At 33.8% G+C, this 13,713-nt stretch overlaps 1 protein-coding gene across 1 annotated transcript; it reads right to left on the reverse strand.

The window, feature by feature from the left end:
- Positions 1 to 9,271: 9,271 nt before the first annotated feature.
- Positions 9,272 to 11,001, reverse strand: LOC116121719 (protein YLS3-like). Its single transcript, XM_031407658.1, has 3 exons — positions 10,607 to 11,001; positions 10,430 to 10,459; positions 9,272 to 9,577 (listed from the first exon to the last, which is right to left on the reverse strand). The coding sequence occupies exons 1-3, from the start codon at positions 10,914 to 10,916 to the stop codon at positions 9,480 to 9,482; spliced, it is 438 nt and encodes a 145-aa protein (XP_031263518.1). The 5' UTR covers positions 10,917 to 11,001; the 3' UTR covers positions 9,272 to 9,479.
- Between the last annotated feature and the right edge of the window lie 2,712 nt (positions 11,002 to 13,713).

Below are 13,713 nucleotides of genomic sequence, written 5' to 3' on the forward strand. Positions count from 1 at the left end.
GTGGGGAGAAAAACTTAAACTAAGATAAAATCAGAAAAAAAAATATACTCCCTCGTTTCCTTTTAATTGTATTTTAAGACTTTTTAAATTTTAAAATTAAAGTCGTTTTGCCTTGTCTTGTCGCATCTTTAAAATTGTTTAAAACAAAATAAATAAGACAAAATTGTTAAAAATGTTACTGATAAATAAACAGGAAAGTTCCCACTTTAAAGTCTTTCCCACTGCAAAATCAGGGAAAAAAAGTGGTGGGAGAGAGAAATTTTGTTTTTATTAAAATAGTGCCTCAACCGAAAACGTCAATTAAAAGAAAACGGGGGAGTAAAATTAAAAAAAGAAAGTGAACAAACGCGAACTTAGGATTCAAATTTGAATATACTATATTTATTGGAACTTTAAATGTATTAAATTTATATTTTTCAATATTATTAAAATTAAATTTTTATATATCTATTATAGTTTAAAAATGTTAAAATTAATATTAAATATAAAATAATTCAAAAGAAGTTGTCAATATTATAAATTTTATACCTTTATTCTTTTTTCTTTTTTTTTTGTGTAAGTATTATAGTAGTATGTTAGTAAACATTTGCATAAAATGTTTTTGGCAAAGTGGTGTATTGATTTAATTTTATACTTAAAGGTTTCGGGTTCGAACCTTTTATTTATCAATTTATTCAAAAGGTAAGTTTAACTTGAATTGCCAATCCTGTCATTAGCCATATCCATTTTAACAGAAAAAACTAACGGTATAGGGTGTTCTTGGTAGTTTCTGAAGTTATGAGATGCAAAGTGTCAGTTTTTCGAGTTTCAAGGGGTGTAATTGTCATTCTCCCACTTAAATATGCAAAAAAGCTCACTAAGTGCTATGAAAATTCATAAATAAAAACTGCGTGAATCATGTTGGCACATTTCTGTCTTTCTTTCAATTCATGGCATATATCATAAGAAGCTATTTACATATGTTGATGCCAAAATTTGCTCAAAACTTGAATTAATTGTCTTGCCCTTTCGGACCACATTTTGCCCTTGGATTAGTGTCTCCAGAGTTATCTTTTATTGTAACACTATCCCATGCAAGAAATAAGAGAGTTCTTGCGAGATTGCAGGGTTAGAAAAGCGATGGGAGGCTAACATAGACTGCGGTTGGGTTTCAACTGGTGTAAAACTCTAATATGGCAAATGCTCCTAGAGGAGGGGTGAACATCAGAATAAAAATTTAATGCTGAATATTAAAAACCTCCAATTACCCAACAATAAGAAAAATAAATAACTTCAATGATAAGCAATAAATAAGCAAGTTAATGACAAATAATAAATGAGAGAGAGAAGAGAAATGCTCATAGAACTTATAGTAGTTCGGAGCTTTGATCACAAGCCTCCTACATCCACTTCTTCAAGGCAACCTCCTTGAAGTTCCACTAGAATCAGATTTTACCAATACAATAGTTTTCTCAGGATTTTGTCTCTACAATAGCTTTACATGATTTCACCCAAAGATATGAGATAAAGTGTTTTGTGAATGATCGCCTCTAAGCTAGGCTAATACACAATGGTTTCAATATTTCTCTCTAAAGATGTTAGTTTTGGTACAAATGAAGATTGATTTTGAGCTCCAGAGTTTGCAAGATTGAATGTTGGATAATGCACTATTCTCTCTATTGTTTTCTTGCAATAAATCACCCTTTTAAAGTCTCCACCAACTCTTAGTAAATTAAAGTTGTTGTCGAATTTAATACACTTATAAAAAGTTATAGAACCCAGAGGAACTGGCGTTCCAACATCGAGAACGGTTGGAACGCCAGTTCCTAACACCAATGTCACTTTACTTTGAAATCTAGTGTTTGGAATGGTTGTTACTATATCGCAAATGGGCATTCCTCCATCGCGAACGTGCATTCCATCTTGGATCACTTAATGTCCACAAATTCCAGAGCCTTGAACGACATCCTAGAATGGCATCGTTCCTTTCTGGAACGGATTGAAGAATTCTGGGAATAAGCGTTCGTCGAGGTCGTTCTTGATTTACTTGAAGTTTACATAACCTTGACTTGAGCTTGGAAATTCTAAGTCTAAAGTATTGACTTCAGTTGGGAATGGGCATTCCTCTCATGTAACAAACGTTCCTTTTCAAATCACAAAAGTGTCAAGATTCTAGAGCTACGAATGAGATGATGGAACAATGTCGTTCATGTGGAACTGGCGGTTGTGTTTTAACCTCTTTTGGATAAGTCTTGATATGTCTTGAACAGTTGTCCAGTTTGGTCATTCCATTTCTGACTTGAGTTTGCTTGAATGGATTTTTGCTTCATCTTGGATAGAACTATGAAAGGGGATGAGAAACGATGTCGTTCCTAATTAGAATGGCTTGATCGGAGATTATTTCCCATAAAAATTGAATAAAACAGGCGTTCCAGCTACACGGATGGTCATTACATCTTAAAAATCCACATTTTTGTTTTGGTTATGACTTATGTCAGACTATTGCACATTGTTAGTCCATTTATTACTTTTTTTTTTTTTTTTTAGTTTTGGCACATCAAAACGCATGAGGCTTACCAATTAGAATGCTCTAGTATGAGACTTTTCCATGTGAATTGTTGAATATTATTCCATGCCACTAGCCTCTTTTATAGTGAAGTAGAAAGAGTTTTAGTAGAATACTTTGCTTGGTGGATTAGGAGATTCGGTAGGATATGGAAATTTGGTATTTTAAGAGAACTTAGGATCTACTTCCTATTTGGAACAGATCCATTCTTCATTCACTTCCAAATCTGACTCAACTTCCTCAATCCTCTTAGATTCTTCATTAAACCTTTCATTCTACTTATATTTAGGAGAATATCTATTGGAATGTTTGCTTAGGGTGCAAGTAGTATCCAATAGAGACATTGACATTTTAGCCCTTAGGAAATTCGTGCACTAAAAGGGCCTTCTATAGTGTCACGTAGTTGTCTCTATGAACCAATTTTGTTACTGGAATTCTCTAAGTCTCGCAAGGTTCCAAAAGTCCAATGTTGCAAGTCCTCTAGGTCTTGGTCCTCATGCTGCAAATTTGAGTTGCAGGAATCTTGAATTTCAAATTTTCCAGTTTGGCGCTTGAGTGGCTAAACATGTCGTTGATGGTTATGGTAACTAAAGCGAATGGGAGAGTGCATTTAGCCACTTCTCCTTGCCATGTCACCTTGTCATCATTGTTGCTTGAACATGTGAGCTTTGTTATGTTGACATGTAGTGGGCTTTGCATGGTTGTTACACTCTAGTCGTACAAATGATTTAGCGACTTAGGTGTACTCTGGCATTGTTTTATGAATAGACCCTTTATCATTTTTCGCAAGCTAGTTTCTTGATTTTTGGCATTCACTGTATTGTGTGATTTGTTCCTTTGTACTCTATAGTCTTTCATGTTGTACCTCTAGGGTTTTTGTTTTCTTGCGAATTGCATGGCGATTGTCTTGATGAATTTACTGAGTAGATCTTATGTATTTGTTGTGCTTCCATTGATCTGTTTGGTTGATGATGACTTGATGCTTGACCAAAACTTGGATTATTTTTAAGATTTACACGTCTAAGGCTGAGGACTCCCAAAATAGAAATGAGGCATAGTCAAATTGCTAAGATCATAGTGCTTGTGTGTTTTCTAGTTTAGAAAGTGTTGGACCCTTATGTGTTTTGATGTGTCAAACCAAGCAAAATAATTGTATAAGGACTAACAAAACTCTATGGCATGACATAAGTCATGACCAAAAATGAAAATGCAGGTTTTAATCTCAGAATTATCCTCTGGAACACTCTTCGGTATTTTGAAGATATCTTTGGCTAGAGATCTCCAAATCACATTATTCTTGTGGTGTTGTAAAGCTAACTTAATGATAAAAAAATATGTATGAACATTAGTTCATCCAGATCAGCCATTATCGAGGATAAAATCAAGATAAAAGCTTATAGTTTGGTAGAATCAATATTTAGAACCATTGTATGGTATTTTAGAGATAACTCTGGCTACAAAGATCATAATGGCGTGATTCTAGTGGAGCTGGGAAGCTAATCCATAGGTCCAAAACTTTTATGTTCATAACTTTGCCCAGATAAGCCAGAATCAAGGAGGAAATCATCATACAAGTTGACAGTCTGGCAAAATAAAGATCAAGAACATCTCTTCGGTATTTCACGTATAACGTTTGTTGCATAATTACATGATTCTTGCGGAGTCGGAAAGATAATTCAAAGGACTAAAACTTTCATGTTTATCACTTTGGCCAAAGCAGCCGGAATCATGATGGAAAGCATGTTCCAAACGGAATGACATCATTCATGCTTTTGGAATTTTATGGATTGTGAAGAACTAAATGGTATGACCGTTCCATATGGTGGAACGACCGTGCGCAATGGTGGAACGATCGTGCACGATGGTGGAATGACCATTATGGACTCCATATTTCAAATTTTATGACCGTTGGTGTTAGGAACGACCGTGCGCGATGGTGGAACGACCATTCCATTGTGTTCTGCAGTGCATTAAATGAAGCTTCGCTCGTTCTAAGGTGGCAAGGTATTACCGTAGGCGTTCGAACTTAACCTAGTATTTTTATTAATCAAACTAGCTAGTGGCGTATAGTCTAGTCCAACTATGAAAACCCATTAAGCATAAGACAATCTTAAAGACAGTAACCAAACTATACCTGGGCAAGGCTACAAATCAGTCATTCCATACACAATCTTGTCTCATACAATCAATTAACTAACATCAAGATTGATCAAGCCTAATATCAACTAAAGATTGAATTAAATGCAATAAATGAATCTAGATCATAATAGAATGGATCATATATTTAGATAATAACAATAAAACACAAGCCTTCAATTAGATTATATCAAATCCCTAGAAAACAAACTATAACATAAAGGAAAAGAAACGAATACACCTAGAACCATAATCTGAATAACAAAGGAGAAGGAGAGGAAGAGAACCTCCTTTCCTCTCCAAGCTCCTCCTTTCCAAAAGCCCCAAGAGTAGTTCAATCCCCAAATGTTTAATCTTTCCAAAATGTTCATATCTATAAAAAAATGAAATATACTGCCCTTTATATAGTTTTTACAATGAGTGGCAGTTTAGTAAATACTGGTAACTTAAATTAGGGCTGGAAAGGAACTATTTTGCATTCTGGGCGACTTTCGCCGTGGCGCGCTTCCAGGCGATTTCTTCTTTGACAAAACCTATACCAGTAAATATTTTTATTATTAATATAATTTATTTGATTTACCTTTCATATTTGTTGTTTTAAGTCAATGGCAAATGATCTAGAACTTATTATAAATATATATTAAGAACTATTTAAATGTGTTAGTCATATTATAAATATATATTAAGAACTATTTAAATGTGTTAGTCATATTATGGGAGACACGGTTTTTAATTATGAGTTCAAAATAATGTTCACAACCTTAAATAGAGTTGGACACTTTATTTAGTCAAGGCTATTGCATTTTTGCCTCAATAGGGAATGACGAGATTTTATCATAGGCTTTCTGTTGCTCTTTATAGACACCACTATAATCATCAAAGGTTGCACTCTCACTATCCTCTTGATTAACCGTAAAACTAGGAAATTCTCACTCACATTAGGTTCATCTTCCTCACTTTCATTTTCTTCCTCATCACTTACTCTCACTTAGGGTAGCATCCATTGCTTTACCCTTTTTCTTCAAAGTGGTGGCATAGTATTCAGATTGGATGTGGCCATGACTCTCACACTCAAAACACTTAATGCCTTTGTTTTTCTTTTCATGTTCTTTTGAAAACTTTTTCGAAAAAGCACCAAGATTAGACTGGTCAGAAAAGTTTTTGACATAGGGTTGTTAGCCTTTTCTAGTCACATTTGGTTTTCTCATATTCTTTTCCAAAATTTGGCAAAGTTTTTTGTGAGTAAGGCACAATTATCATCATCCACATCACTTTCATCAACATTTTCAAGGGGATTAGAATTTACCTCATGCTTCAAAGCAAGATCTTTACCAGACTTCTTGTCCCGTCTTTTCATATTGAGTTTGAAAGTTTGCAATGATCTAATCAATTCATCCAATTACGTGACATCCAAGTCCCGACATTCTTCGATTGAGGCCACCTTTGACATAAATCTCTTGGGTGGTAAGCATAAGATTTTCTTGACAAGCTCAACATTAGTATAGACTTTACCCAAAACATAACACTCATTAGACAAATTAGAGGTGGGCAAGGGACTAGTCCCTTGCGGGCCCAGGCCTGGTCCCTTGGGACTGGTCCCAAATGGGACCAGTCACTCATGAGGACCGGTCCCATGGGCTTGGATAATTTTATTTTCCCCCCTCAATTTTTTTTATATTTTGGGGGCAAAACAAAATTTTATAGGGGGTTTTTAGTATTTTTTAGGGGTAAAATTTATAAATTTTTTGGACCTTGAAGATTTTTTTTCTAAATTTTGTAAAATTTTATTTTAACCCTCGTAATTTATATTTATTTTAAAATTAATAGGGGGTTTTATGTAATTTGGCAGGGGATTATATTGAAAAAATACAAAAAAATTTGGTCCCAGGCCCGGGCCTTGGAGGAGGGCCCAATGGAGGGCCCGAGCCCTCCTCCTTAGGCCTGGTCCTGTTTTGGGACTAGGCCTCCTAGGACCGGGTTTTGGAGCTAGGCTTTTGGGCCCGGTCCCAAATGCCCAGCTCTAAGACACATCACATATCCTACCATGAAAACTAGTGATTGTTTCATCTTTATGCATAGTCAGATTTTCATAGTGAGTAACCAATCTCCTAAGCCTAGTCTTTTTAACAGTGTCTGTTCCTTCATTTTTTTTACTTGGAGTTTATCCCAAACATCTTTTGCAATTTCATAGTTAGCAATCATTTTCCTTTGATTTATACTAACAGCATTAAAAATGGCATGAATGACTTTTGAATTAAAGTTAGCAAGATCCAACTCAGTCTTGTTCAACCCTTCTTTATGTTTTGGTTTGGTCACCTATTCTTCAACAACTTCGGGTGCTTTCCAACCAACCACACATCACATCCTCACCTTTTCATCTATAGACTTTAAGAAGGCACACATCCTAGGTTTCAAAAAAGCGTGGTTTGGTCTCTCTAACATGGGTGGTCTATTTGTAAACCCTTCTTCACTAAAGAAGTTCATGATAAACACACAACAGATGTTGACACAACTAAAACAAATGTAATGACACACAACCACGCAAGGCAGATGTGGAAACACACAACACAAATGTGGTCACAAATGTTGTAACGAGATACAAGCACACAAATCAGATGTGAAGACACACAACACAAATGTGGTCACAAACGCTGTAGCGAGACAAACTGATCAAAATCGCACAAAAATACACAAAAAGTAACATACCTAAAATCAAGACTCAAGCACAAACAACAAGCAAGGATCTACTGAAATGACTCTTCAGAGTACGCTCTGATACCAAATGAATTTTTTATGACTTAACCAAGTTCATTGAACTTATGTGGAATATATTAGTCTTGTTCATTTATGCATGTAGGTTTGTCCATTCATCATCAACACATTTGTTAAACATCCATGACATAAAGTAAAGCACACAAATGGTTTTTACATGGTTCAGCGAACTGCCTACATCCATGAGACCACGTCTAGAAGAAGCAAATCCTTTATAGCAAACATTCAAGGTTCAATACAAAGTTATAGTTAAGCAAACAAATGTAAAACACTCCTTGTTTTCACAAAGTTCTAACTCCACACTTTGGATGATCCACCATCTTGCCACAGCTTGCTTGAATCCAAGACACCCTTTGGATATCTCGAGCTCCACTCAAGCTTCAACACCGAAGATGCACTTCAGCTTCATAGCTTGAAATCACATCAAGCTTTTCATCAATGGAACCACGTTCCAACAACACTCAAACAACAAATGGTTAACAAGGTATTTTAAGCTTACCAAAGCATATGGAACCTGATTAAATATGAAATAAATCTCAAAGGATTTTCAGAGAACAATGTAAGAAATATTCAGGCTCAAACGTAAATGCAAGGTTGATGAAGAATATAAAGAAAACTTGCTCAAAATATCTAAGATATTATGTATATGGAGCACTTACATTGTTACACATATCTCAAACCTGGAAAAATATCCTAACAACAAATGGCAACACAACATTTGTATTAAAGTCTGATTGGATGATTGTTTGCACACTAGACTCTGATGTGCCCACATGTTTTACAACAAAAACAGACTAAGTGTGCGTCCATCAACATAGAGAGTCATGACAACTGAAAGCTACAAAAACGATTGTGCTTAAACAAAATGATGTGCAGACATCAGAACTAAATGTGCTCGCACAAATTCATAAGTGGACAAAAATACTTATAAATCTATAGAAATGAATTCATAACTCCTAAGTGAAATAAAAATATCACCTTGAGGATTTTTCAAGGACTTGGATAATAATCTTGGTGTTGATAATATTTTAGGATTTAGTATTATTAGGAAATTATAGCAAAATGAAATTACAATTGCAAAAATAATGAAAGCACAAAATTTGATCCATTTACCTCGTATTAAGCTTTGGACTTTGTATTAGGAGTTAATTAGGCTTGTTTAATCAAACAACCAAACACCACACAAATCACAATCAAATTAGGAACTGTTGAAGATATACTTAGATTTTCAAGCAAATTATAGAATAGCTGGATAAAAATCAGATGCAGTGCGAATGGATACTCATATGAAGCTTTCATAATCGGTTTTTATCCATTCAGGACATAAATTAATTTCCTTCATAGAAATAGATGAAATTTTTTGTAATTCTTATTCATATTTTAAGAAAATTTTCTAAAAAAGTTTAAATAAGATCACGGTGAATTAGTCTTTATGTAAAGTAGAGTATCAAAATTGTCCAGAGAGAAAAGAAATAAAAGGTAAGTCCAATAATTTTATTTAGAAATAAATTAATAATAATAAAAGATTTTAAAAAGTGGAACTTCTTTTAACTTGATAACACGACACTACAACCATGCAAATTTTAAATCCAGACCACCAACAAGAACCACTCTCTCCACTCCGTTAAGCCAATTATCAAATAGTTCATTTGATTTGAAATTGATATTATTGTCAATCGTTGAGAGCTTCACATGTTAAATGTAAGTTAGTCTCTTTTCACTGGCAAATGGCAATTATCAATAGCCCTTATAGAAGTGTGATTAAACTTGTTATTAATTTCAAAGAGAAGGATAAAAGACACATCAAAGAACACTTCATTTATTTCCAATAAGAACATCAAATCATTTCTGTGATAAATGGTCAGATACATGAAGATATTAAGATCAATGTGATATAGCATATAGGGGATAACAACACTGTCCAAATCTATAAAATATGAAGCAGCAAATGACAATGAACTCTCTACTAATCAATCATCTCAACTTTATTATTTACTCCACTACCAAATATAAGTAATTGGTGGTACTAATAAAGCCACATGGAAGCACAGAATAAGAGTAAGCTGGTAACTCCAGTCCATGCCACCCTCCCTCCACCACCGCTGTCACCTCCGGGTACCGTACCTGTAACATTTATATTGTTATTGCCATCAATTTTCAATTAAGGGCAAACATATGTAAATACACAGAGGCATCTAATCAATATTATGTATGATATATCAGTGTAAAACAAACGGACTGAAGGAAACTTTGAATTACATGAGTAATAAAAGCATCTATCAGTTATAATATGTTTGACTGTCTGACAATAGAAATTAATTTTAAAAACGATGTGAATGCTTCTCCTTTTCCTTCTCCGTTTTCTATGATTTCACATTGTTGTGAGTTGTGACATGATTTCTTTTCTTTTTTACTTTGTTTCTTCACCAAGAATTGATGACAAATGCAGAACTGTAAACTAGTATTATACTAGGTCAAATTTGGAGGCACCGAAAGCATCCATAAGCTGGCAATGGGCCTAACCATATTCATCACCTACTCCACTTCCACATAAAAGACAATTAGATAAATAGTAGTTGAATCGGTCTCCATTTTCATTGTGATTTTTCAACCGCTGATATAAAAAATATTTTATTCTTTGATTTGTTATTATGAGTAATACTTCTCTTTTTTCCCTTCTTTCAAGAGGTGGAATTAAATCTTTATACGACTCTTTTTATACCTCCTTGTAACGCTGTTATTACTCTTATTATATTGGGCTAGCTAGACCATTACTGGTCTACATTTGCCGGCCGACTTGACCTTGACTTTAACTTTTAGTTATCACGTGGTCAGACATAACAACAAATTTGTAGCAGATCTAAACCTGATGACTGTGATCATGATTTTCGCTTTACCGAACCAAAAAGAAAGTGAAAAATAACACCATTTAATGGAATTAAAACGGAAATTGTGTAATTAAAATGGAATTAAAACCTGGCCCCGATGTGGGTGAGGCAGCTGAGCCTGTGTCGAAGGCAAAAACACAAAGAAAAAAGAAATAGTCAATAAAATTGACTAAAATAGTGAGAAAAGCATTAAATTGAGCATAAATCATGAAATTGAAGAAATTTGTAAAAGATGAAAGATTGAGATAAGGTAATGGTTACATACTTTTGCAGGCGTTGATATCAGTGGGGACGTTGCATTCGTTAGTGAGCTTGAGAGCTTGATCAAAGGTGACGTTGAAAGTCTGCAACAAGCCAGGGGTGGTGTAGAGAGTGCAGAGGCATTTAAGCTCATTTTGTACTGCATTTCTTATGTTGCTACAGCAATCGTTGTCTGGTTTGGTGGTGGTGTTGATAAATTTGTAGCAGGCTACCAGCTTTGATGCACATGATTGATCTTGTGCCTCTGCTGAGCCAATTAGAACAACAGCAAGAACCGCTATGGTGATGAAGATGGACCTGCTGAGAACAGCCATAGCAATAATTTCTCTCTCTGGTTTTTTGTCTCTTTACTGGGAGGGGAAATCATAAGGTGGAGGTGGTTGTGTAGTTTCGTAGACCACTAGCTTTTAATACCCAACTTTGGCGGTCAGGACTCTCAACTCGGTTTCATTTACAAGAAACCTGCTTTTGAATAAAAGACGCGTTCCCATGTGCGTCTACACCACGCTCCCATTAAATTAAAGATATAATTATTTATTAAATACTCTATAATAACATAAAAAATCCTTTCAAAATTATCTAATAACCTTTTTATAAATTTATAAAAAATATCTGATACAAATTTTTAATAATTCTAAATGAAGTGATTGCGTTTGATCCTAAACGATTTCATAAAGAGAAAAATGAAAAAAACTTTTTTTTTTAAATTATAAGATTTTGTTGATTTTTTTTTTCAATATGAGAGCTCAATTTTATTTTGAGATAACACATTTATTGGTTCTATTCTATTGGAATTTTTTTTTTTTAATTTCATAAGAAAAAATTTTATTTGATTATTTATAACTTTAAAACATTTGTGTTTATTAATTTGCTAGTTCTTTTTATTTTACCTCAAATGAGGGATAAATATGGTATTTATGTTGGATAGGAAGTCAAAAGACAGATTGCACATGACTGTGCCTAATAGTAGGGGGTTGTGAGCTATCCAAAACTATAGGGGGTCTACAAATTAAGGTATTACCTCAAGGGCTTTAGAAATTTTCTCATTTTAACGCGCCGCACATATATATATGTACATAGTTGGCTATGCAGCTCAACTGCCGGACAGCTGGATTTAATTATTTGTTATAACATAGGCCGTAGCCACTGGCTTCTTAGCTAATGCAAGTTATTTGAAATTGAAAGTATAATGCATTAAAATAATCTTATTACAGGTCAGGTTGGTAATTAGAAGTTAATTCCTTATCTACCTGATACACCTTAAGCAAAGTACTATCCTAGATAAGGATTTGTTCCATTATTTCAAACTAAGAGAGCAGGTCCTACATTTGATACTATCCCTAAATTAAGAAATTTGATATACTAATAATTAAATTAAAATGTTGTAAAATTATATATTTTATGAAGATAATATTCTTTAAACGATAATAAATATTTCTTTTATATAAGATATATAATATTTCAAATTACAGTAGAATATTTTTATAGTGATACTTTATATAGTAATAATCTTCATGCAGTCATAAAAAGTTATAGTCCCAACTTGGACCAGTTATAAGTAAGAATAAACTCCACATTATAATTTTTTTAAGTCCTATCTTAAGGAACTTGTCACCACATAGTAATAATTATTTTTATATTGCAAAAAATATATACCATGGTACTTAAATTAGTTGAAGATTGCATATGTTGTATTATAATACAATGTATTTATAGAATTTACATCGAGATAGTGGCAGACCCAGGATTTTTGCCAATGGGAGGCCTCCATGACTCCGCCACTGTTTGCCAAACAACTAGTGAAAATTAAAAAAAAAATCACCAAACCTTAGGCAAATGAAATAATACAATATCAAGAACCTGAAAAGAAAGAATGCAATAACACAATACTTTCCTACTTGAATAAATCTATAAAAAGTAAATGTTAGAGTAGATGCCCTAGAGCCAATCAATTATTATAAAATTGACTATTTGTAATAATGTTTATTTATCAATAAGAGGCATATTCTTCTATATCGTGTAAATCAGAGTTGTATGTAATGATATATTTCCTTAGGATGGTAGAATCGTGATGAGGGTATCAACTGTTTCAAATATTGATAGTGAGAACCCTATGATCACATATGGTGGTCATTCTAGAAATGTCCATAGCCCCAATATTATTATGACCAAGGACACAGATAATACGGTAACGCTATTATAGTGTTGAATGACCCTGTCGAAAGACAGTGACTGATCTCACTTGTCAAGGTTGTTTGCCGACAACCTGGTGTAACATGCTTGCTGCAGGCAAGTTCACTGGACAGACCAATGATGTGTGCAAATGCAACACCTAATTTTACCTCACTAAATTCTAATGTAAAGTCATGTAGTAGCTAAAAGCAAGTAAGGGTATTTCCCGTAGGGGATTTGTGAACTCAATTAATTATCTACTTCAAACGGGGTTTGTCACGAATTATAAAAACTCAACAAAAACTATCAAGCTAAAATTAAACAAAGTAAAACAAGGAAACAATCACAAAAGAGATAAATAAGAGAAACTAGATTGAAGGTTTATTCGCCACCACTAGACATGAATTACATATAATAAAAGCACTCTTTAACTTCCTACCCTCTTGATCACATCAACTCAGAAAATACCAAACGTTGATAAGTCCCATCTCTCCTTACTGAGTCGTTGGCTTAGACACGGTCATAACCTAATTCCCTATTTATTAAATAACATAGGATACGATCTCTAGATTCAAAGTAATAAAAGTATTAAGTTGTGAGAGACCTACTGAATCAAGGCTAAACTCATATGGTCGGTTTAGTTATCTTGAGTGATTACCCCCCATGTATGCATGTAGGCATACACTTTACCACTAGTTATTTAGGTTAATAAAGTGATTCCGTACTAAACAACCTAAATTGGCATTAATAAATTAATCCTAACTATTTAATTGTGCATTTAAACAATTAAGACAATCTATCTAAACCCTATTCATAGAGAAATAATCACATAACCAAGAGGGATCAAAAGATAAATAGATGCAAATTTTATTAATCACAAGACATGTCTAGGGCTTTGAAATCATCCTCAATCACAAAAGAATTAGTTACTCATGGAGA

Source organism: Pistacia vera, unplaced genomic scaffold, assembly GCF_008641045.1.
Source record: "Pistacia vera cultivar Batoury unplaced genomic scaffold, PisVer_v2 Contig1273, whole genome shotgun sequence".
Taxonomy (NCBI): Eukaryota; Viridiplantae; Streptophyta; class Magnoliopsida; order Sapindales; family Anacardiaceae; genus Pistacia; species Pistacia vera.